The sequence below is a fragment of the Podarcis muralis genome, chromosome 18 (genome assembly GCF_964188315.1).
Source record: "Podarcis muralis chromosome 18, rPodMur119.hap1.1, whole genome shotgun sequence".
NCBI lineage: Eukaryota > Metazoa > Chordata > Lepidosauria > Squamata > Lacertidae > Podarcis > Podarcis muralis.
This window is the reverse complement of record NC_135672.1, coordinates 5,438,566-5,458,750: the sequence shown is the minus strand read 5'-3', so window position 1 is coordinate 5,458,750 and position 20,185 is coordinate 5,438,566. Positions and strand designations below refer to the sequence as shown.

Here is a 20,185-nt window from a genome sequence, read left to right as displayed (position 1 = left end):
AACCATCTGAGAGACTCACTCGTCTCCAGTATAGGGTGCACTGCCTTTTCTTCTCCCGAAAAAAATATCCCACAAGCCAGATTTAGGATCAGTGTTTTCCTTCTCCTAGATGGGCTACCTTCCCAGTGGACAAGCCCCACCTGCCCCTCAGATATAACTGCAGTAACGAATAGGGATTGGGCTTAAATGGGGCAGGCAGGGAGAAAGGGCTGCGTATGTACCATAACGCCATATAACTATTTTGACCATTACGAAATATTTTGCTATGGTAATTTAGAAACGCTGCACACAAGTTTAAGTGGTGGAGGGCAAAGGAAGTTTATTGGAAGGACCGAGGGTAGCTCATCACTCTTCAACCAGGCTTGTACAAACACATCGCATGGGAGTTTTGACCCAACCTAGAAAACAAAACAAACCGGGATTTAGTTGCATGCCTCAACCCTATCGATAGGCAGCTGAAATTCAGAGCGCCAGAAAGTTTAGGGGAATGATCAGCACTGCACAAACTGGACCTGCAAGTGGGGCTGGACTCCCCCGACTGGTGGCTGGGGTGAACAGGAGTCAAATCAGTCATTTTTTCCTTCTTCTGAAAGGTGGTTATAAGTCCATTACTTGTTTCGTATTTGTTTTTGTACTTTCTGTTTAACCCCCCCCCCTTTAGTGTTGTGTGTGTGTTGCAAAATAAAATAATTTATCGACAATAAAATATAAGTAAAGCCAAACAAAACAATGTAATAAAAATAATGAATTACAATAGCAGCGCAGTACAGTGGTGCCTCGCAAGACGAAATTAATTCGTTCCGCGAGTTTTGTCGCCTTGCGATTTTTTTCATCTTGCGAAGCACGGTGTCGGGAAAGTTTTGGAAAAGCTTCAAAAATCACCAAAGTCTTTAAAAACCTCAGAAAAGGCTACCACACCGCGTTCTATGAGTTGCTCCTCGAAGTCAAGTCGCAACTGTATTAACGGTGTTAAGAAAAAGGAAACAAACTTGCAAGATGTTTCCGTCTTGCGAAGCAAGCCCATAGGGAAAATCGTCTTGCGAAGCAGCTCAAAAAACAAAAAAAACCCTTTCGTCTAGCGAGTTTTTTGTCTTGCGAGGCATTCGTCTTGCGAGGTACCACTGTACATCCAATAGAATAGGAACCTTCTATGGCCTTTTAAATGTGCTGGGGGGGGGAGGAGTGTTATTGGTTTGTTTTTGTTTTATTTTGTGTTCCTATTTTGTATTTTTATGTTGTGAACCACCCCGTGATCTTCCAATGATATTATTATGTTGCTGAATTCCTTCAAAACCATTAGGAAAACCAATTTTCACTCTGTATTGTGGAGACGTAGTCCTGTGTGTCTGTATTGGTTGCAGATAAGAGAAAATTCCACCAAACAGCATTGGGTCCTCCAAGCCTTTGACAAGACTCAATTTACGAGTTATTATTTTTACTCCAAAGCAAAAGTTGCATATGCTGCAAGGTTTTCCATTTGGGGGGCAACTGAGGTTCTGAGCAAGTTTGAACGCAAAGGTTTTTCCTTACGCCCAGGGAATATTTTCTAGCAAACTGCAATAATTCAAAGCCAGTTGCTAGGTCGTTTAAACTCATCCTAAGCGAAGAGAACCAACATCTCATTTTCAATCTTTCAGCATGCCTATGGACCACCAAATACTGATCAGATAATTGCAGGCATGAGGATACCCCAGGAGGATTCTTTAAAAGGCTTTAAGGCTAGGTGGATAGAAAGGGGAGACCTGCCAAAATCCTGCACCCGTAATTGGTGATGGGTTCAATGGACCCGAGTATGGGAGTTGAGATTTAAAAAGCATCCTTTTCCTGCAAGTTCCAAAGATCTGAGGCCCACTCCACGTTAACTCGGAGCAAGGCTTTTAATTTGGCGGCCCATTCCATGAAATAGCATTCCTGTTGAGATATGGCAGGTGTCTACTCTCTGGAGAACTGAAGGCATTTTTGTTCCCGAGGGCTTTTCCCAGCTGGGTGAATAGGTCTCTGCCATGAGTGTTGTAGTGGATTCTATCCAATGTTAGTCCTTTTCAGAGACTCCTTAATTTCAGTGGCTCTAATCCCAGTGCAACTCAGATGGATGCAACCACTGGGTTGTAGTCAAAGAAACATCAACACAAACACTGAGGTCCAGCTCTGGGGGCCTTGTGGCGGTTCCCTCCCTGCGAGAAGTGAGGTTACAGGGAACCAGGCAGATGGCCTTCTAGGTGGTGGCGCCCGCCCTGTGGAACACTCTCCCATCAGATGTCAAGGGAAGAAACAACTACCTGACTTTTAGAAGACATCTGAAGGCAGCCCTGTTTAGGGAAGTTTTGAATGTTTGATGTTTTATTCTGTTTTTAATGTTCTGTTGAAAGCCACTCAGAGTGGCTGGGAAAACCCAGCCAGATGGACGGGGTATAAATAATAAATTATTATTAATTTCTCCTTGCACAATGCAACATTCTCCTCCTGTCCTCCCCGTGGATTTTACATGTATCTTCTGCTTTCGCTCCCGCCAGTCTTGCCTTCAGTTGCTTTTATTGTATTTCGTGCACTGCTTTTTTCAAACACAGATTAAACGATAATCTGAAAGATGTCAGGGTTGAGCAAGGCTGAACTGCGCACTGCTCGAGAGGGGATGGGTAATTAGAAGAAGACTCACTTGGCTACAGCTCAGCGCAACCGCCGGGCTTCGCGTTCAGACTCCAACAGCGTGAGGACATCCCCTTCCCGGACTGGGCCTTTCACGTTGCGGATAATCGAACGGCTGGTGTCATCCATGAATTCCACACGGACCTACGAAGGAGACAAGGAGGCATTAGCAGGATGAAATTAGCAGAGGAGCTGGGTTGCAAAAGACAACCAAAAACTGAACCTGTTTTGAAAGCAAGGCTTCAAATATTGATGGCAGGGTTCCCCTGAGAATGCACAGAATACATTTTCCTTTCTATTGCAGGACTACATCGTCCTCATTAGAGAGCTACCCAGCCCTGCCTGCCGTGAATGTCACCTGCAAAAGATCCTAGTGTTGCTAAGCTTATTGCATTTTTATACTGTTTAATCGTCATTATTTATTTTAATTTATACACTGCACTTCATCCAAGCATCAAGGTGTTAGGAGCTGTTTAGTATGTGCGGGCACCACACTAACCATTCTGCAAGTGAGGGCAACCTATTTTCATAACGACGACTCACATTTGAAGGGGGGCGCTATGGTTTGCTTTTGTTCATTTTTAAATGATTTTTTTTATTTTATGTTGTGAACTGCCCTGATGAAGATCTCAGGGCAGTATACACACATTTAATAAACAACAACAACAACAAGTAGTCACAGGGAGGTTTACAAACCTACCCAGATGCTTCTAGGAAACTCAAGGTGGCTTTAATCGGCTTAGGGAAGTTTTTAAAGTTTGATGTTTCATCGTTTTTAATATTCTGTTGGGAGCCGTCCAGCCAGATGGGCGGGGTAAAAATAATAAATTTTTATTATTAGCATTTTGAGTAGGGCTGCAAACTTTTTTCTCGATTGCACTTTACAAGGGAGCGCTTTGAGGTTTGCGCCCCCCCCCCCCGCGCAACCGCATTTAAACTTTGCGAAAGGAGTAAGGCTCTTCCAAGGGTTTCGTTCCTGGAACCCTTTTACAAAATACTTCTACCCCAAGAGTTGTGGAGTGGGAAGGGACCCCCCGAGGATCATCTAGTCCAACCCTCTGATGGCGTTGCCGAGGCTCCTCCTTCGCCTTGAAGAGGCCCAGACTCAGGCACCGAGACGAGAGGAGGAGGAAGGGGGTGGTTAGCCTCTGAGGGAGTGCAGAGTGCAAGCCACCCCCCCGAGGATCATCTAGTGCAACCCTCTGGTGGCGTCGCTGAGGCCCCTCCTTCGCCTGGAAGAAGCCCAGACTCAGGCACCGAAAGGAGGAGGAAGGGGGTGGTTAGCCTCTGAGGGCGTGAAGAGTGCAAATCCCCCCGAGAAGGGGGTGGTTAGCCTCTGAGGGCATGCAGAGTGCAAATCCCCCCAGAGGATCATCTAGTCCAACCCCCTGAGTGAGCTCGAACCACCAAACTTTTCTGATGCCCTGACCCACGAAATTTCATGACGAGTTAGTGTGTGTGTTTGTGTGTCTGGTGGCGTCGCCGAGGCCCCTCCTTCACCTTGTAGAGGCCCAGACTCAGACACCGAGACGAGAGAAGGAAGAAGGGGGTGGTTAGCCTCTGAGGGCGTGCAGAGTGCAACCCCCCCCCCGAGGATCATCTAGTCCAACCCTCTGGTGGTGTCGCCGAGGCCCCTCCTTGACTTTGAAGAAGCCCAGACTCAGACACCGAGACGAGAGGAGGAGGAAGGGGGTGGTTAGCCTCTGAGGGCGTGCAGAGTGCAAATCCCCCCCCCCAGGATCATCTAGCCCAACCCTCTGGTGGCGTGCCTCCTTCATCTTGAAGAGACCCAGGCACCGAGACGAGAGGAGGAGGAAGGGGGTGATAAGCCTCTGAGGGCGTGCAGAGTGCAAATCCCCCCCCCGAGTCCAACCCTCTGGTGGCGTCGCCGAGTCCCCTCCTTCGCCTTGAAGAGGCCCAGACTCAGGCACCGAGACGAGAGAAGGAGGAAGGGGGTGGTTAGCCTCTGAGGGCGTGCAGAGTGCAAACCCCCCCCCCGGAAGTGGAGGAGCAGGATGGGGGGAGGCCTTGTCCACCCCCACCCCTCTCCCGGGCTTACCTGGGTGCACTGCCCCTGCGAGCCTGTCCGGCCCAGCACTTTGGTGACTCGGGCCAGCTTGATGGGCTGCACGCGGCTCGTGTCCATGGCGGAGGCGAAGGCGGCAGGCGGAAAGGGTCACGTGGCCCGGGACGGGCCTTTATATACCCTCGGAGGGGGGGAGAGGCCACGCCTACCAGCTCCGGGAAGGGGTGTGTGACGTAAAGACTTCAACTCCCGTCAGCCTCCGCCGGCGCTCTCAGCGCTCGTGGATGGCGGGAGTTGTAGTCCAAAGTGGGAGCTGCTTCCCAGCATGCACAGCGAGCTCCGTCAGGTCAACCGGCGCTTCCCGGCATGCCCCGCGCTGAGAGGTTTCTGTTGAATGTGAAATTTACTCGTTTCTCAATGTATCAATAAATAAATCACACGTTGTCTTTGGTTAGAGTTCACCTCTTAGCTTTATTAATAAATTATCCTCTATTAGGTTTCATTTATTTCCACAAATACACACTCGGTCCCTCACGTCCTTCTTCCCAGCATGCTTTGCTACACCCTTCTCACAAAAAAAAGTACAGTATCCTGTTTCCTATAACTTTATTTTTCTCTAGACGGATTTGGATTCTTCCATTTAGACTTAATGGAAAGAAAGAGGAAGGGAGAAAGAGAGAGAAAGCAGGCCTCTCCTCACAGCGTTTCCCTCACCACTCCCAGGGTGCATTGCGCGACCTTCCTGCCGCAAGGGACTCCCTTCCTCCCGGCGTGCCACGCGGCACTAATGAACCCCACATGACTACGGAAGCCCCGAAGAGACTTTCCGAATCGTCGTTTTCCCGAGGTGCCCTGCGGCTCCCGTGCCCTTGACAACACAGGCCAAAATGGCGTCGGCCACCCGCCTCATCCAGAAGATCCGCAACTTTGCGGCCGGGGTAAGAACCGAACCGGGCTGGGAACCGGCAGGCAGACTCTAACGCAGGCGTAGGCAAGCCCCGGCCCTCCAGATGTTTGGGACTACAATTCCCATCATCCCTGACCACTGGTCCTGTTAGCTAGGGATCATGGGAGTTGTAGTCCCAAAACATCTGGAGGGCCGGGGTTTGCCTATGCCTGCTCTAAAGCAGCCTTTCTCAACCTGTGGGTCCCCAGATGTTCTTGAACTACAACTCCCATCACCCTTAGCTAGCAAGGCCAGAGCTCAGGGATGATGGGAGTTGTAGTCCAATAACATCTGGGGACCCACAAGTTGACAACTGCTGCTCTAAAGCAGTGTTCTCCAACCTTGGGCCTCCAGCTGTTTTTGGACTACAACTCCCATCATCCCTCGCTAGTAAGACCAGTGGTCAAGGATGATGGGAATTGTAGTCCAAAAACAGCTGGAGGCCCAAGGTTGGGGAACACTGCTCTAAAGGATCCCTGTGGCAACGGTAGTGGGAAATTATGCCTGGTGGATTTAAGTCCCCCCCCCCCCCGGCACGGTTTCCCATCCGATAGCCTAGCCCTGTCCCCTTTCTGTGCAAGGGATCATGGGGGTTGTAGTCCTGCTCCTGGATTAAAATAGGGAGACCCCCCTACATTTTTTTTTTAAAAAAGGCAGTTAAATACCAATCCAATCAATTCATCAAACTTAGTTCCATTTAAAGCATATGACTTCTTCCCCAAAACAATAGGATCCCCCACAAAACTAGAATTCCCAACACCCTCAAAACTACAGTTCCCAGGAGTGGGTGGGTGGGGGAGAATCACGTGCTTTAAATGGGACTAAGTTTAGTTGTTTTAACTGCAGTTTAAAGCCACATACTCTAAATATGCTTTAGATGCATGTTGTGGCTGTGACTTTTCATTCATCGCCTTGCTTGCAATGAAACCTAAAGCAGGCCCATTGAAATACATTTATTTATTTATTCATTCATTCTTTTCAAGTTCATACATTTCACTAATTTTATATATTTCACTAATTTTACAATCATTTTGACATTTCAAAACTTGACTTCCTTCCCCCTCTTTCTGACGTTCCTTAAATTTGTTTTTAATATCTCCTGCATATCCAAATTAACTTAATTTGCTCATTTATTCATCTTCTTTAAAGATATACTCTTTTAAAACTGCAGGTTATTACAATAATCCTGACATTGTATTTATAATTTATCTGTACAGTGGTACCTCGGGTTACATACGCTTCAGGTTACAGACTCCGCTAACCCAGAAATATTGCCTCGGGTTAAGAACTTTGCTTCAGGATAAGAACAGAAATCGTGCTCCGGCGGCGTGGTGGCAGCAGGAGGCCCCATTAGCTAAAGTGGTGCTTCAGGTTAAGAACAGTTTCAGGTTAAGAGCAGACCTCCAGAACGAATTAAGTACTTAACCTGAGGTACCACTGTAAATATTCAACAAACCATTTCCATTCTTTTATTTAAAAAAATTGTTATCTTGATTTCTTATACTTCCGGTAAGTTTCGCCAGTTCTGCATATTTCGTAAATTTCTATATCCATTCTTCCTTTGCTGGGACTTATGCTTCTTTCCATTTTGGGGGCAAGGAATTTAATTTCTGCTCATTACAGTGAGCATCTCAGAAACCAAATGTTTCGGTTTTCGAAAGTCAGATACCCAGAAGTAATTGCTCCCATTTTTGAACACTTTTCGGAAGTCAGACGGTCCTCCGGAACGGATTACGTTTGAAAACTGAGGTTGTTGTTGTTTAGTCGTTTAGTCGTGTCCGACTCTTTGTGACCCCATGGACCAGAGCACGCCAGGCACTCCTGTCTTCCACTGCCTCCCGCAGTTTGGTCAGGCTCATGTTTGTAGCTTCGAGAACACTATCCATCCATCTCATCCTCTGTCGTCCCCTTCTCCTTGTGCCCTCCATCTTTCCCAACATCAGGGTCTTTTCCAGGGAGTCTTCTCTTCTCATGAGGTGGCCAAAGTATTGGAGCCTCAACTTCACGATCTGTCCTTCCAGTGAGCACTCAGGGCTGATTTCCTTAAGAATGGATAGGTTTGATCTTCTTGCAGTCCATGGGACTCTCAAGAGTCTCCTCCAGCACCATAATTCAAAAGCATCAATTCTTCGGCGATCGGCCTTCTTTATGGTCCAGCTCTCACTTCCATACATCACTACTGGGAAAACCATGGCTTTAACTATACGGACCTTTGTTGGTAAGGTGATGTCTCTACTTTTTAAGATGTTGTCTAGATTTGCCATCGCCTTTCTCCCAAGGAGCAGGCGTCTTTTAATTTCATGACTGCTGTCACCACTGAGGTACCACTGTATTAACCTGGTTTCAGATTGATGCTAAGCGACAGGTATTCTTCTCGCCAGTTCTTGTTGCAGTTTAGCTTTTAAGAAAACACAGGCTTCCTGCCCTCTAGGTGGCACACTTGACTTGAGCCTTGCCCCTCTTTTGTCTTTCTCTCTCTTTTTTTAACAGCGAGATCTCCAAGCGAAACTTCAGCTTCGTTACACAGAGATTGCCAAGAGGTAAGGGGGTGGGGTGTCAAGTGTGGGAGGGGTTCCTTCGCTGCCTTTCCCCTGGAAGGGAACCAAAGCCCTGGGTTCAGATCTCAGCCGCAGGCCTCTCCCCCCCCCCAATGAAACAAGTTTTGAACTGCACACATGATGGACTTTCAGGAGAAAGTCAGAGCTGGGACAGCTCAGTCAGCAGAGCGCGAGATTTTCCATCTCAAAGTCATGGGTTCGAGCCCGACGGTGGGCAAAAAGATTCCTCCGTTGCAGAGGGATGGACTACAAAATGACCTTTGTGGTCCCTTCCAACTCTACAATTCTATGAAATGCTAAAACGTTTCTGTTTGCCCAGACATTTGGAAGACACTGTTCCCAATAACCCTGAGATAATGTTTTTTTTTTTAATAAAAAAAAAAACCTAACATGTTTTATTAGAGGGACGCAGGTGGCACTGTGGGTTAAACCACAGAGCCTAGGACTTGCCGATCAGAAGGTCGGCGGTTCGAATCCCCACGACGGGGTGAGCTCCCGTTGCTCGGTCCCAGCTCCTGCCAACCTAACAGTTCAAAAGCACAAAACGTGCAAGTAGATAAATAGGTACCGCTCTGGCGGGAAGGTAAATGACATTTCCGTGCGCTGCTCTGGTTCGCCAGAAGCGGCTTAGTCATTCTGGCCACATGACCCGAAAGCTGTACGCCGGCTCCCTTGGCCAATAAAGCAAGATGAGCGCTGCAACCCCAGAGTCGGCCACGACTGGACCTAATAGTCCGGGGTCCCTTTACCTTTACCTTTAACATGTTTTATTACTGCTGTCTGGGGCTCCTTCATGTGGAAGGGTGGGATATAAATCAAATAATGGAGAAGAAATTTAGAGTACTGAGTAAATTTATTGATAAAAAATATTTATTTAGTACATTATATCCCACCTTTCCTGCAAGAGCTCAAGGTCATGAAGGTAGTTTTCCTCCTCATTCTATCCTCACAGCAACCCTGTGAAGTAGGCCAGGCAGAGTGTTAAGGAAGGATTACACGTTTTTTATGTATGCAACAACAGCAGCAAGGATACTGATAGCTAAACATTGGAAAACTCAAGACTTGCCCACGCTGGAAGAATGGCAGATGCAACTGATAGACTATATGGAACTAGCAGAAATGACTGGCAGAATCCACGACCTGGGAGAGGAAGCAGTGGAAGAGGATTGGAAGAAATTCAAGGACTACTTACAAAAACACTGTAAACTGTATGAGTGTTAAGATGATGCAAGAGTAAAAATAAACGTGGCATCAGTAAATTAGTTGATAAAAATCTGAGAATAGGCGCAATATGAGAAAAATGTAATTTTTTGGATAATATTATGTCTAAGTAAGTATTTAAGCTTTTGGAAAATAAATTTAAACCTAGAGACATAATATGGGGAAATAATATGGGGAAAAATATAAATAAGAAATTGAAACAAGGTGATAATTTGCTGTATAGAATTTTATAAACCTGGAAAGCAGGAATGGAAGATGTGAGGAAGTTCAAAAGTGATGAATATTAAGAATCTGGACATGATGTCATAACTTGGTTTTTTCTTTCTTTCTTTTTTCTTTTGTATGTATTTTTACTGTTATCTTTTTTTGTCTCTGTATTGTATTGTTGGGTATGGGATTATATGTGTTGGGTGTTAAATGTAAAAAATCTTGAATAAATATTTCATAAAAAACAGAGAGTGAGTGAACAACCCAATGAGCTTCCAGGCTGGGTGGGAGGATTCACACCCTCCACCATTATTACTGTTATTATTATTACCCTCCACCATTATTACTGAGTTCCATTATTACTGTGAATGAAGGCTCTATTGTCTTAAAACAAGCCAGACATTTGCATATGCCAATGGCGCTTGAGTGGTCATGTGCCTCAATATCTGTGTAAGAAATAAAATCATGCCATATTATGGGGGGAAATGTCATTTGAGCTCAGCCCTTTAGATACTTTCAATTTATGGGAGATCAATCCTGTTGTTCGCTAATGACTGGTCAGATAACTGAACCAAACCTCTTAGATTTCCCCCTTCCATTGTTTGACCTTCTTAAACGTCTTGTTCTTTAGGACTCAGCCACCTCCACGCCTCCCTGTCGGCCCCAGCCATAAATTTGCAAACAATTACTACTGCACCCGTGACGGACGCCGGGAGACTTTCCCTCCCATTGTCCTTGTATCAGCTCAGAAAAGGTTGGCTCCAGGGCAGCAGCATGCCAGGTAGGTTTTGTCTTCCTTTTGGTCTACACCCACTTCAGCCTAGCAATCTTGGAAACTAAATTGAGCCAGGTCTGGCTGTTATTTGATTTAAGAGCCTGCAGAAAACACTCACCTACTGGACTGGGGCAGACAAGGTAAAACTGTAGACAGACAGTTGGCACAGCTTCATCCCAATGGCTTCTTTAGTTTTATTTTGAGCTGTCAATGGATTAAAACTCTTTGGTCAGCCTGGGATGTATCCAATTTAATGAAGTATTTTGGTGGAAAACTCTGTAGACTTCAGTTCCTATCATGTGCCTGTCTGGCAAGACATGAATTGTTGGTTTTTGACCATGTTTTAAATTTCCAAGAGTAAGTAAAGGTAAAGGGACCCCTGACCGTTAGGTCCCGTCGTGACCGACTCTGGGGTTGCAGCGCTCATCTCGCTTTATTGGCCAAGGGAGACAGCGTACAGCTTCCGGGTCATGTGGCCAGCATGACTAAGCCGCTTCTGGTGAACCAGAACAGCGCATGGAAACGCCGTTTACCTTCCCGCCGGAGCGGTACCTATTTATCTACTTGCACTTTGGCGTGCTTTCGAACTGCTAGGTTGGCAGGAGCAGGGACCGAGCAACGGGAGCTCACCCCGTCATGAGGATTCGAACCGCCGACCTTCTGTTCGGGAAATCCTAGGCTCTGTGGTTTAACCCACAGCGCCACCCGCATCCCTAGTAACAGAGTAGAAACATTTAAATTAATGGGCGTTACTAATTTTGGGACTCTCCTTCCTTGGAGTTTTTTAAGCAGAGGTTTGGAATTGTTTACGTGCGATTCCTGCATTGCAGGGGGTTAGATTGGATGATTCTACTGTATGGTTCTAATACAAAAACAACCAAAAAAAACCAAGCAGTTAAAACTATACAATAAAATATCAACTAAAATGCCTGTGGTAATAAAGAAAAGGTGTGTAGCAGGCACCAGACATTTAGGAGAGCCTGTCAACTGGACGGAAGTTCCATAAAACTGTACCCACAATACTAAACATATAGCTCCTGGTGGATCTGAGCCATGGGGAACCATTCAGAGTGACTCCTCTGACAACCTGTGACCAGGCAGGGGGTATAAGGGATTTGCTCCTTGAGGGATCTTGGACCCAAATTATTCCGAGCCTTTTAAATTAATACGAACACCCTGAACCTGTAAGTATGACAGAGAGAGAAATGTGTCTTTTTCCACTTCATGTATAACTCTGTGACTCTCTAGTCATCCTCATCCCTTTGTTTTCCTGCTCTCTCCCAAACTGGAAAACTCCAAATGGAAAGAGCTCTAACCTTTAATATTTTAATTCAGATCCTTCATACAGTATCTGCCCTCTGAGTGGACTTGGCTCAAATGCCTCAGTATTGCTTTGATCCAGCAGTGCTAATGTTTGCTCTGCTTAAATTGCATTTTAACCTGTATTTTAAATGTGGTTTTTTCCCCTATTATGTTTTTATTGTATTTTTACTGGTGTTAGCCGCCCTGAGCCCGGCTCTGATCAGGGAGGGTGGGGTATAAATAAAATTTATTGTTGTTATTGTTATTATTATTATTATTCTTTCCACCAAAGCTGGCAGCCTTATTGATTAAATTTAACATTCTGTATTCAAAACTAATATGAAATCAATTTAAAAATAGTTTTATTTTTCAGTTATTTTTCAGGGGTCCCCCCTACATTCTTGTATTCTTTGAGGATTTGGAAATGTAACCATCTCCTGTTTCTCTTCCCCTTCAGCTCAGAATCTTCTATTGCACCAATGGAGAGAAAGCCAGTGAAACCTGGCCCTGCGCCACGGAAATGGGAAATTTCGAAAGATGAGCCTTATTTGTGAGCTGCCAGGCAGATGGGGAGGAGAGCAGGCAATGGTGCAAAGCTCCGTGGAAATATTTTCGTGTGTGGACATTATTTCTGACCATTCACATTGTTCTGATTGGTACCTGACTGATTAAACTCAATCTCTAACGTCATCTGAATCACTTGCTATTGGTTTTGTTGTTTAGTCGTTTAGTCGTGTCCGACTCTTTGTGACCCCCTGGACCAGAGCACGCCAGGCCCTCCTGTCTTCCACTGCCTCCCGCAGTTTGGTCAAACTCATGCTGGTAGCTTCGAGAACACTGTCCCACCATCTGGTCCTCTGCCGTCCCCTTCTCCCTGTGCCCTCCATCTTTCCCAACATCAGGGTCTTTTCCAGGGAGTCTTCTCTTCTCATGAGGTGGCCAAAGTCTTGGAGCCTCAGCTTCAGGATCTGTCCTTTCAGTGAGCACTCAGGGCTGATTTCCTTCAGAATGGAGAGGATTGATCTTCTTGCAGTCCATGGGACTCTCAAGAGTCTCCTCCAGCACCAGAATTCAAAAGCATCAATTCTTCCATCCCGCTCTCTGCCTTGGCTTTGGCTTATGCCATAGCTGCGCGCAACCCCTCTGGCAGGGAGAGGTTGCGCGCAGCCTGTACGCTGCTCTTTGGGGCTGGGGGGGGGGGGATAAGATTTTTTTTTTTTAATTTCCCCCTCTAAAAACTAGGTACGCCCTATGGTCTGTTGCACCCTATGGAGCGAAAAATACGGTACATCACAGGTGGGCAAAGTCTTGGAGCCTCAGCTTTAGGATCTGTCCTTCCAGTGAGCACTCAGGGCTGATTTCCTTCCGAATGGAGAGGTTTGATCTTCTTGCAGTCCATGGGACTCTCAAGAGTCTCCTCCAGCACCAGAATTCAAAAGCATCCATTCTTCGGCGATCAGCCTTCTTTATGGTCCAGCTCTCACTTCCATACATCACGACTGGGAAAACCATAGCTTTTACTATACGGACCTTTGTTGGCAAGGTGATGTCTCTGCTTTTTAAGATGCTGTCCAGGTTTGTCATCACTTTTCTCCCAAGAAGCAGGCGTCTTTTAATTTCGTGACTGCTGCCACCATCTGCAGTGATCATGGAGCCCAAGAAAGTAAAATCTCTTACTGCCGCCATTTCTTCCCCTTCTATTTGCCAGCAGGTGATGGGACCAGTGGCCATGATCTTTGTTTTATTTGATGTTGAGCTTTATATATATAAATTGTAAAGTTAAAATAACATTCCAGTAAGAAATATAAAATAACCAAAAAGAAAAAAAATGCACCAAGTCGTCTAGTTTAAGGGGTTCATAGCATAAAATACATTCTCAAGAGACTACACAATGAATTGGATGTTCCAACAGAACTGACCTGATACAAAGAGAATACAAAAAAAAGGTTGTGAATACCACCAAATGAAGCTATGTTTCACCGGGACCTGCCACTCCTATGAACATAATCTGAATCTCTTGTTGTTATAATCATTCACAGGGATTTCCAAATGCTGCCCCTCCTTCAAGTCTAAATGGAAGAATCCAAATATGTCTAGTGAAAAATAAAATAGGAAACAGGATATTTGTGAGAAGATTTGGTAGCAAAGCATGCTGGATGTGATGGAAATGAAATGAAACTAATAAAGGATAATTTATCCATAAAGCTAATAAGTGAAACCCAACAAAAGACAATTTGGGATTAATTTGTTTAGTTATACATTGGAAAACAAGTAAATTTCAATTGTAGGAAACAGGATCCTAGTTTGTGAGAAGAATGGGCAGCAAAGCATGCTGGGAAGAAGGATGTGAGGGAAATGAAATCAACCCTAATAAAGCATAATTTATCAATAAAGCTAATAAGTGAAACCTTCAGATTTATTCATTCAGTTATACATTGGAAAATGGGTAAATTTCAATTATAGGAAACAGGATCCTTGTTTGTGAGAAGAGGCAGCAAAGCATGCTGGGAAGAAGGACGTGAGGGAAATGAAACCTAATTTATCAAGAAAGCTAATGTGAAACCTAAGAGAATACCACTTGGGATTTATTCATTTGGTTATACACTGGAAAAAACGGTTAAATTTCAAATTAATACAAAACCCCACAGCAGGGCATGCTGGGAATCGACCGTTGGCCTGAGGGAGCTGGCAGTGCATGCTGGGAACTAGACTGCAACTGCCGCCGCTCCGCAGCCTGGACCACGGCGGAGGCTGGCGGGAGTCGCAGGGCCTTTTGAGGGTGGCCCCTTCCCCTCCGAGGGGATCTCAAAGCCTGGCTCCATGGACCTCCTGCCTCTGCCTCCGCCAGGGACACCAGCGCCTGCAGCCCGTCCAGCTGCACTCTGCACGCCCTCAGAGGCCGGAGAGGCTGGCAGGGACAGGGCCCCCAGGTGAGCCAGGGAGAGAGAGGGGCCCCTGGGGGGATTTGCACTCTGCACGCCCTCAGAGGCCGGAGAGGCTGGCAGGGGCAGGGCCCCCAGGTGAGCCCGGGAGAGAGAGGGGCCCCTGGGGGGATCTGCACTCTGCACGCCCTCAGAGGCCGGAGAGGCTGGCAGGGGCAGGGCCCCCAGGTGAGCCCGGGAGAGAGAGGGGCCCCTGGGGGGATCTGCACTCTGCACGCCCTCAGAGGCTTTGTAGTCTAAGCTGGGGGGTGAGGGATTTCTTCCCATTTTGGTGTGTGTGTGTTTGTGTGTGTGTGTTTGTGTGTGTGTAATACGTATATGTATATGTATATGTATATGTATATGTATATGTATATGTATATGTTATGCACTCTTAACAGTATATATTTGGTTTTACACAATATATATACATAACAATTATTCCATTCAATTAAAAACAAGATAAAAGGTTACCCAAACCTTCGGACCTCCCTCCCTGGGTTCTGATAGAGAGATAGATAGATAGATAGATAGATAGAGAGAGAGAGAGAGAGAGAGAGATAGATAGATAGACAGCGTTCCTGCATCTTTCATTGTAATCTATCTAGTATATATCCACAATTTCCAAAGTTCACATTGCTTTGCAAGTGTTGGTTATAAAGCTGCTGCTTTTTTCAACTGCTTACTGTGGTCTCCCAAAAAGGTTACAAAATCATTCCAGTTCAGACAGGATTGGTGGAAGTGAAAAATTTGAATAAGATGTAAAAGTATGTTTAATTACCGTTGAAAATGATATGTTAAAAAAAATAATTAAAAATTATATATATATATATTTTTAAAAAATCATTCCAGTCCCTTGTAAAAATATGATCTTCCTGATTGCTTTACCATTTCAGCTTTACCATTTCCGCGTACTCCATCCATTTGGTCTGCCCTTCTTCTCTGGTCGGTTTTTGTCTTCTTTCCACCTCTGGGCTAGGAGCATCCATGCTGCTGTCGCCACATCCATAAACAGTCTTTTCTTATCTCTTGGTAGTTCAGCACCTGTCATCCCTAATAATAAAGCTTCTGGTTTTTTTAACAAAAGTTATCTCAAACATTTTTTCCCCCCATTTCATTATATATCATTTCCCAGAATTCTTTTACCACCCCACATGTCCACCACATGTAATAAAATGTACCTTCCTTCTTCTTACATTTCCAACACATGTTTCAACCTGTTCTGTACATTTTTGCTAGTTTACTGGCTGCCGGGTACCAACAATTCATCATTTTCATGTAACTTTCCTTCAACGTACAGCAAGCTGTAAATTTCTTCCATAACTATTCCCATTGTGAAAACTATAACCAAAATCTCTTGCCCAGTGTATCATTACAGATATAACTTCTTCATCGTTAGTATACCATTCTAAAATCAATTTATACATTTTAGATAGCAATTTCACATTACCGTATTTCCCAACAGATCTCTTTCGAATTTTGATATCTCCGTTTTAAGACATATTTCTTAATCAAGTTTGAAAACATCATTTAATTGATAATACTGTAACCAATCTGTTAGTAAATCTCTGATATACTCAAACTTTTTCAACTTTAACTGATCTTCTGCTTCTGTTAACAGCTCTTTACAGGTTGCCTCCTCTGTCTGCCACATCCCTCCTTGAGGTCTACGGAGTCCCAGAAGGTGTCGCTCTCTTCGGCTTCGTGGTCTAAGCTCAGGGAGCTGTCTGGACTGATATCCATTTCGGGGAACTGCGGAGGAATAGGGCTGTCAGCAGCGCTGGGAAGAGGGGACAGACATCCCAGAACCCTCTGCAACCTGGCCTGACACTACAAGGGTCTCTCTGGCCACTCTGGCTTCCCTCCTCCTCTGTCACTTTGTCATGGGATATTTCATCCTCAGAGGATGACTGTTGGCCTGGACAGGATGGAGGAACCAGCCCAGAAGTGGTGGCAGTGGGGGGGGGGGGGGAGAGAGGGGAGAAAGAGAGCAGCCCAAAATGAGGCAGGAACCCAGAAGCCAAACTCTCCTGCCCGCATTGAGTCGATATCTGACTTTTAGAAGACATCTGAAGGCAGCCCTGTTCAGGCAAGCTTTTCATATGTCATGAATGAGTGTATGTTTCATCTGACCTCGATTACGCTTGCCTCCAGGTGTTCTCCAGGTGGGGGGCACGGCAAATCAAGGGCCTCCCCGTCCTCCTGGTCTTCCCCGTCCTCCTCTGGGGGGCTCGCTAGTTCTTCCTGTGGCTCTTCCTCCTTGAGAGCCACTTCAGAGGCTGACTGCTGGCAGAGACAGGACCCCAGAGGTGGTGGCAGTGGTGGTGGGGAGAGGGGAGAAAGAGAGCAGCCCAGAATGAGACAGGAACCCACATAGAGCCCCTAGCCAGGGAAGCCCTACAGCCCTGGCGCCATGGGGGGCTGGTCCATCAGGACAAGTGGGGCAGCAAGCCCATCTGCCCCCAGCAGCCCCCTGCCTGTCTGCCCCCTTGCTCAAGACTGGTCCAGAAGGTGGCCTGGCTGGCCGGCCAGCAGCCTCCTCCTCCTCCTCCCCAGCCTCAGGGTTGCCCAGCTCAGCAGGGCTTCTCTCCTGCTCTGTCTGCTACGTACCTCATTGAGCGAGTCCCAAAGGGAATCCAGGGAGGACACGGAGGACGGAGGAAAGGCTACTAAACGGGGACAGACTTGGAACCTGCAAGGAAAAGATGCAAAAGAGGAGCAATTAAAAACGCAACCAAACATTAAAACTCAAGGCACCCATAACTGAAACAACAGTCTCATCCTACGGTTGATATGCCCCCCTCCCCTTCTGCCAATCACCGCTTAGGCCACGGCCACCTACCCAGTCAGGGCTGAGGAGAACCAGCCGTCTTGCGGTCTCCTCCTTGCCTTTTCCTTCGTCCTCCTTGTCATTGAGAATGTCCTCCTCGGTGGCTGACTGCTGGCAGAGACAGGACACCAGAGGTGGCGGTGGGGAGAGAGGAGAAAGAGAGCATCCCAAAATGAGAGAGGAACCCAGAAGGCAAACTCTCCTGCCCACATTGAGTCGCTAGCCAGGGAAGCCCTACAGCCCTGGCGCCATGGGGGGCTGGTCCATCAGGACAAGTGGGGCAGCAAGCCCATCTGCCCCCAGCAGCCCCCTGCCTGTCTGCCCCCTTGCTCAAGACTGGTCCAGAAGGTGGCCTGGCTGGCCGGCCAGCAGCCTCCTCCTCCTCCTCCTCCCCAGCCTCAGGGTTCTCCAGCTCAGCAGAGCTTCCCTCCTGCTCTGTCTGCTACGTACCTCATTGAGGGAGTCCCAAAGGGAATCCAGGGAGGAAACACTAGAAAATGGTGACATACTTGGAACCTGCAAGGAAAAGATGCAAAAGAGGAGCAATTAAAAAACGCAACCAAACATTAAAACTCAAGGCACCCATAACTGAAACAACAGTCTCATCCTACGGTTGATATGCCCCCCTCCCCTTCTGCCAATCACCGCTTAGGCCACGGCCACCTACCCAGTCAGGGCTGAAGAGATCCAGCCGTTTTGCAGTCTCCTCCTCGCCTTTTCCTTTGTCCTCCTTGACATTGAGAATGTCCTCCTCGGTGGCTGACTGCTAGCAGAGACAGGACCCCAGAGTTGACGGTGGGGAGAGAGGAGAAAGAGAGCATCCCAAAATGAGAGAGGAACCCAGAAGGGAAACTCTCTTGCCTACATTGAGTCGCTAGCCAGGGAAGCCCTACAGCCCTGGCGCCATGGGGGGCTGGTCCATCAGGAGGAGTGGGGCAGCAAGCATGGTCTGCCCTTAGCAGCCCCCTGCCTGTTTGCCCCCTTGCTCTCAACCGTCCAGAAGGTGGCCTGGCCGGTCAGCCAGCCAGCATCCTCCTCTTCCTCCTCCTCCCGAGCCTCAGGGTTGCCCATGTGCAGCTCAGCAGGGCTTCCCTCCTGCTCTGTCTGCTACGTACCTCATTGAGGGAGTCCCAAAGGGAATCCAGGGAGGACAGGGAGGAAACACTCGAAAATGGTGACATACTTGGAACCTGCAAGGAAAAGATGCAAAAGAGGAGCAATTAAAAAACGCAACCAAACATTAAAACTCAAGGCACCCATAACTGAAACAACAGTCTCATCCTACGATTGATATGCCCCCCTCCCCTTCTGCCAATCACCGCTTAGGCCACGGCCACGTACCCAGTCAGGGCTGAGGAGAACCAGCCGTCTTGCGGTCTCCTCCTCGCCTTTTCCTTCATCATCCTTGTCATTGAGAATGTCCTCTTCGATGGCTGACTGCTGGCAGAGACAGGACCCCAGAGGTGGTGGCGGGGATTAAGGAGAAAGAGAGCAGCCCAAAATGAGACAGGCAGGAACCCAGAAGGTAAACTGTCCTGCCCACATTGAGTCGCTAGCCAGGGAAGCCCTACAGCCCTGGTGCCATGGGGGGCTGGTCCATCAGGACGAGTGGGGCAGCAAGCACAGCACATTCACTCTCAAGGCACCCATAATTCAAACAACAGAACAGCGGCATAGCCAGCCGTTCGGGTGCCCGGTTCAGTGCGGGGGTCCTGTGGGCGGGGGGCGCTTTCTGGAGCCTATCCTCTGCCTCCCCCCCAGCTGTAGGGCAGCTGAGGGAGAGGCAGGGGGCAGACGCAAGCCCCACGCTTCTGTTTCAGGCAGCGCCCAGCCTGCAGGGGCCCAAGCCACCACGTCACTCCCAGGAGAGATGCGTGGATCAGGCACTCTGCAGGCCCCCCGGTAAGTGCCAGCCCCCGCGGTGCGGCGCCCAGTGCCAGCCGCGTTTTTTGACTCAACTAAAAGGTTTGGTGAGCCCAATTTTTATTTTAAACTCGGCTTTATGTCCTTTTCCCACCCCCCTCAGTGATGACACCTGGGGCGGACCCAACCCCCCACCCTCTTTTCTCTGCAACTGCAACAGAATAAAAGGACTCAGACTCCCTTAGCAGTTTCCTGCTGGTCCCCTCACCATTTTCCCAGACGTCAATCTTCTCACTTTGCAGTCCCAGATAAGGCACCCAAAGGCAGGGATTGGCCTCAACTGCAAAGTGAGGTTGGGATTCTGAGCCGATGTCACAGCCAGGTTCCGATCAGTCCATTTCATCTGGGGGGGGGGGGCCTGTTTGCCCTGAGGGCGACTGCTGAACACACCACCCAAGAGAAAAAGGTGAAAATGCAGAGAAATCTTTTAATTTTGTAGCAAGAAAGAATGAGTGCCAGGAGTTCTCTTTTCCCTGCACTTCTCCATTGCAACACCTTTTCATCATCATCATTAAACTAGATTTAATGAACACTCATATCAGAGTGCTCTGTAAATTGATAGCCATAGTCTTTATATGCTAACCTTTTATGCTCTTCCACATCCATTTAATGCTCCCAAACCCTTCTTTTAGCTTCTATTAGACTTTTATGTATACTTTCTGTTTTAATACTTTTAAGCTTTCCAAAACGTTTTACAGATTGTAAATGACTGTACCCCACCCTACTGAATGCTGGTCTACTACCGTAATAAAGATTTGATTGATTGAAATGAAGTATCCTATAGTAATGCAGTGATTGGACACCAAAATAATATAATACAAAGTGATTAA

At 47.1% G+C, this 20,185-nt stretch overlaps 3 protein-coding genes across 3 annotated transcripts; 1 reads left to right on the top strand and 2 right to left on the bottom strand.

The window, feature by feature from the left end:
• Nucleotides 1–293: 293 nt before the first annotated feature.
• On the bottom strand, nt 294–4,863 carry RPS28 (ribosomal protein S28). Its single transcript, XM_028713731.2, has 3 exons — nt 4,706–4,863; nt 2,657–2,790; nt 294–398 (listed from the first exon to the last, which is right to left on the bottom strand). Exons 1-2 carry the CDS (start codon nt 4,790–4,792, stop codon nt 2,668–2,670), a joined length of 210 nt encoding a protein of 69 aa, XP_028569564.1. The 5' UTR covers nt 4,793–4,863; the 3' UTR covers nt 294–398; nt 2,657–2,667.
• Nucleotides 4,864–5,454: 591 nt separating this feature from the next.
• On the top strand, nt 5,455–12,371 carry NDUFA7 (NADH:ubiquinone oxidoreductase subunit A7). The gene is made up of 4 exons (XM_077922066.1): nt 5,455–5,610; nt 8,109–8,158; nt 10,236–10,385; nt 12,139–12,371. Exons 1-4 carry the CDS (start codon nt 5,560–5,562, stop codon nt 12,233–12,235), a joined length of 348 nt encoding a protein of 115 aa, XP_077778192.1. The 5' UTR covers nt 5,455–5,559; the 3' UTR covers nt 12,236–12,371.
• A 3,845-nt stretch (nt 12,372–16,216) lies between these two features.
• On the bottom strand, nt 16,217–18,977 carry LOC144326097 (uncharacterized). The gene is made up of 5 exons (XM_077922031.1): nt 18,972–18,977; nt 18,774–18,872; nt 18,548–18,622; nt 16,736–16,885; nt 16,217–16,354 (listed from the first exon to the last, which is right to left on the bottom strand). Exons 1-5 carry the CDS (start codon nt 18,975–18,977, stop codon nt 16,217–16,219), a joined length of 468 nt encoding a protein of 155 aa, XP_077778157.1.
• Nucleotides 18,978–20,185: the final 1,208 nt, after the last annotated feature.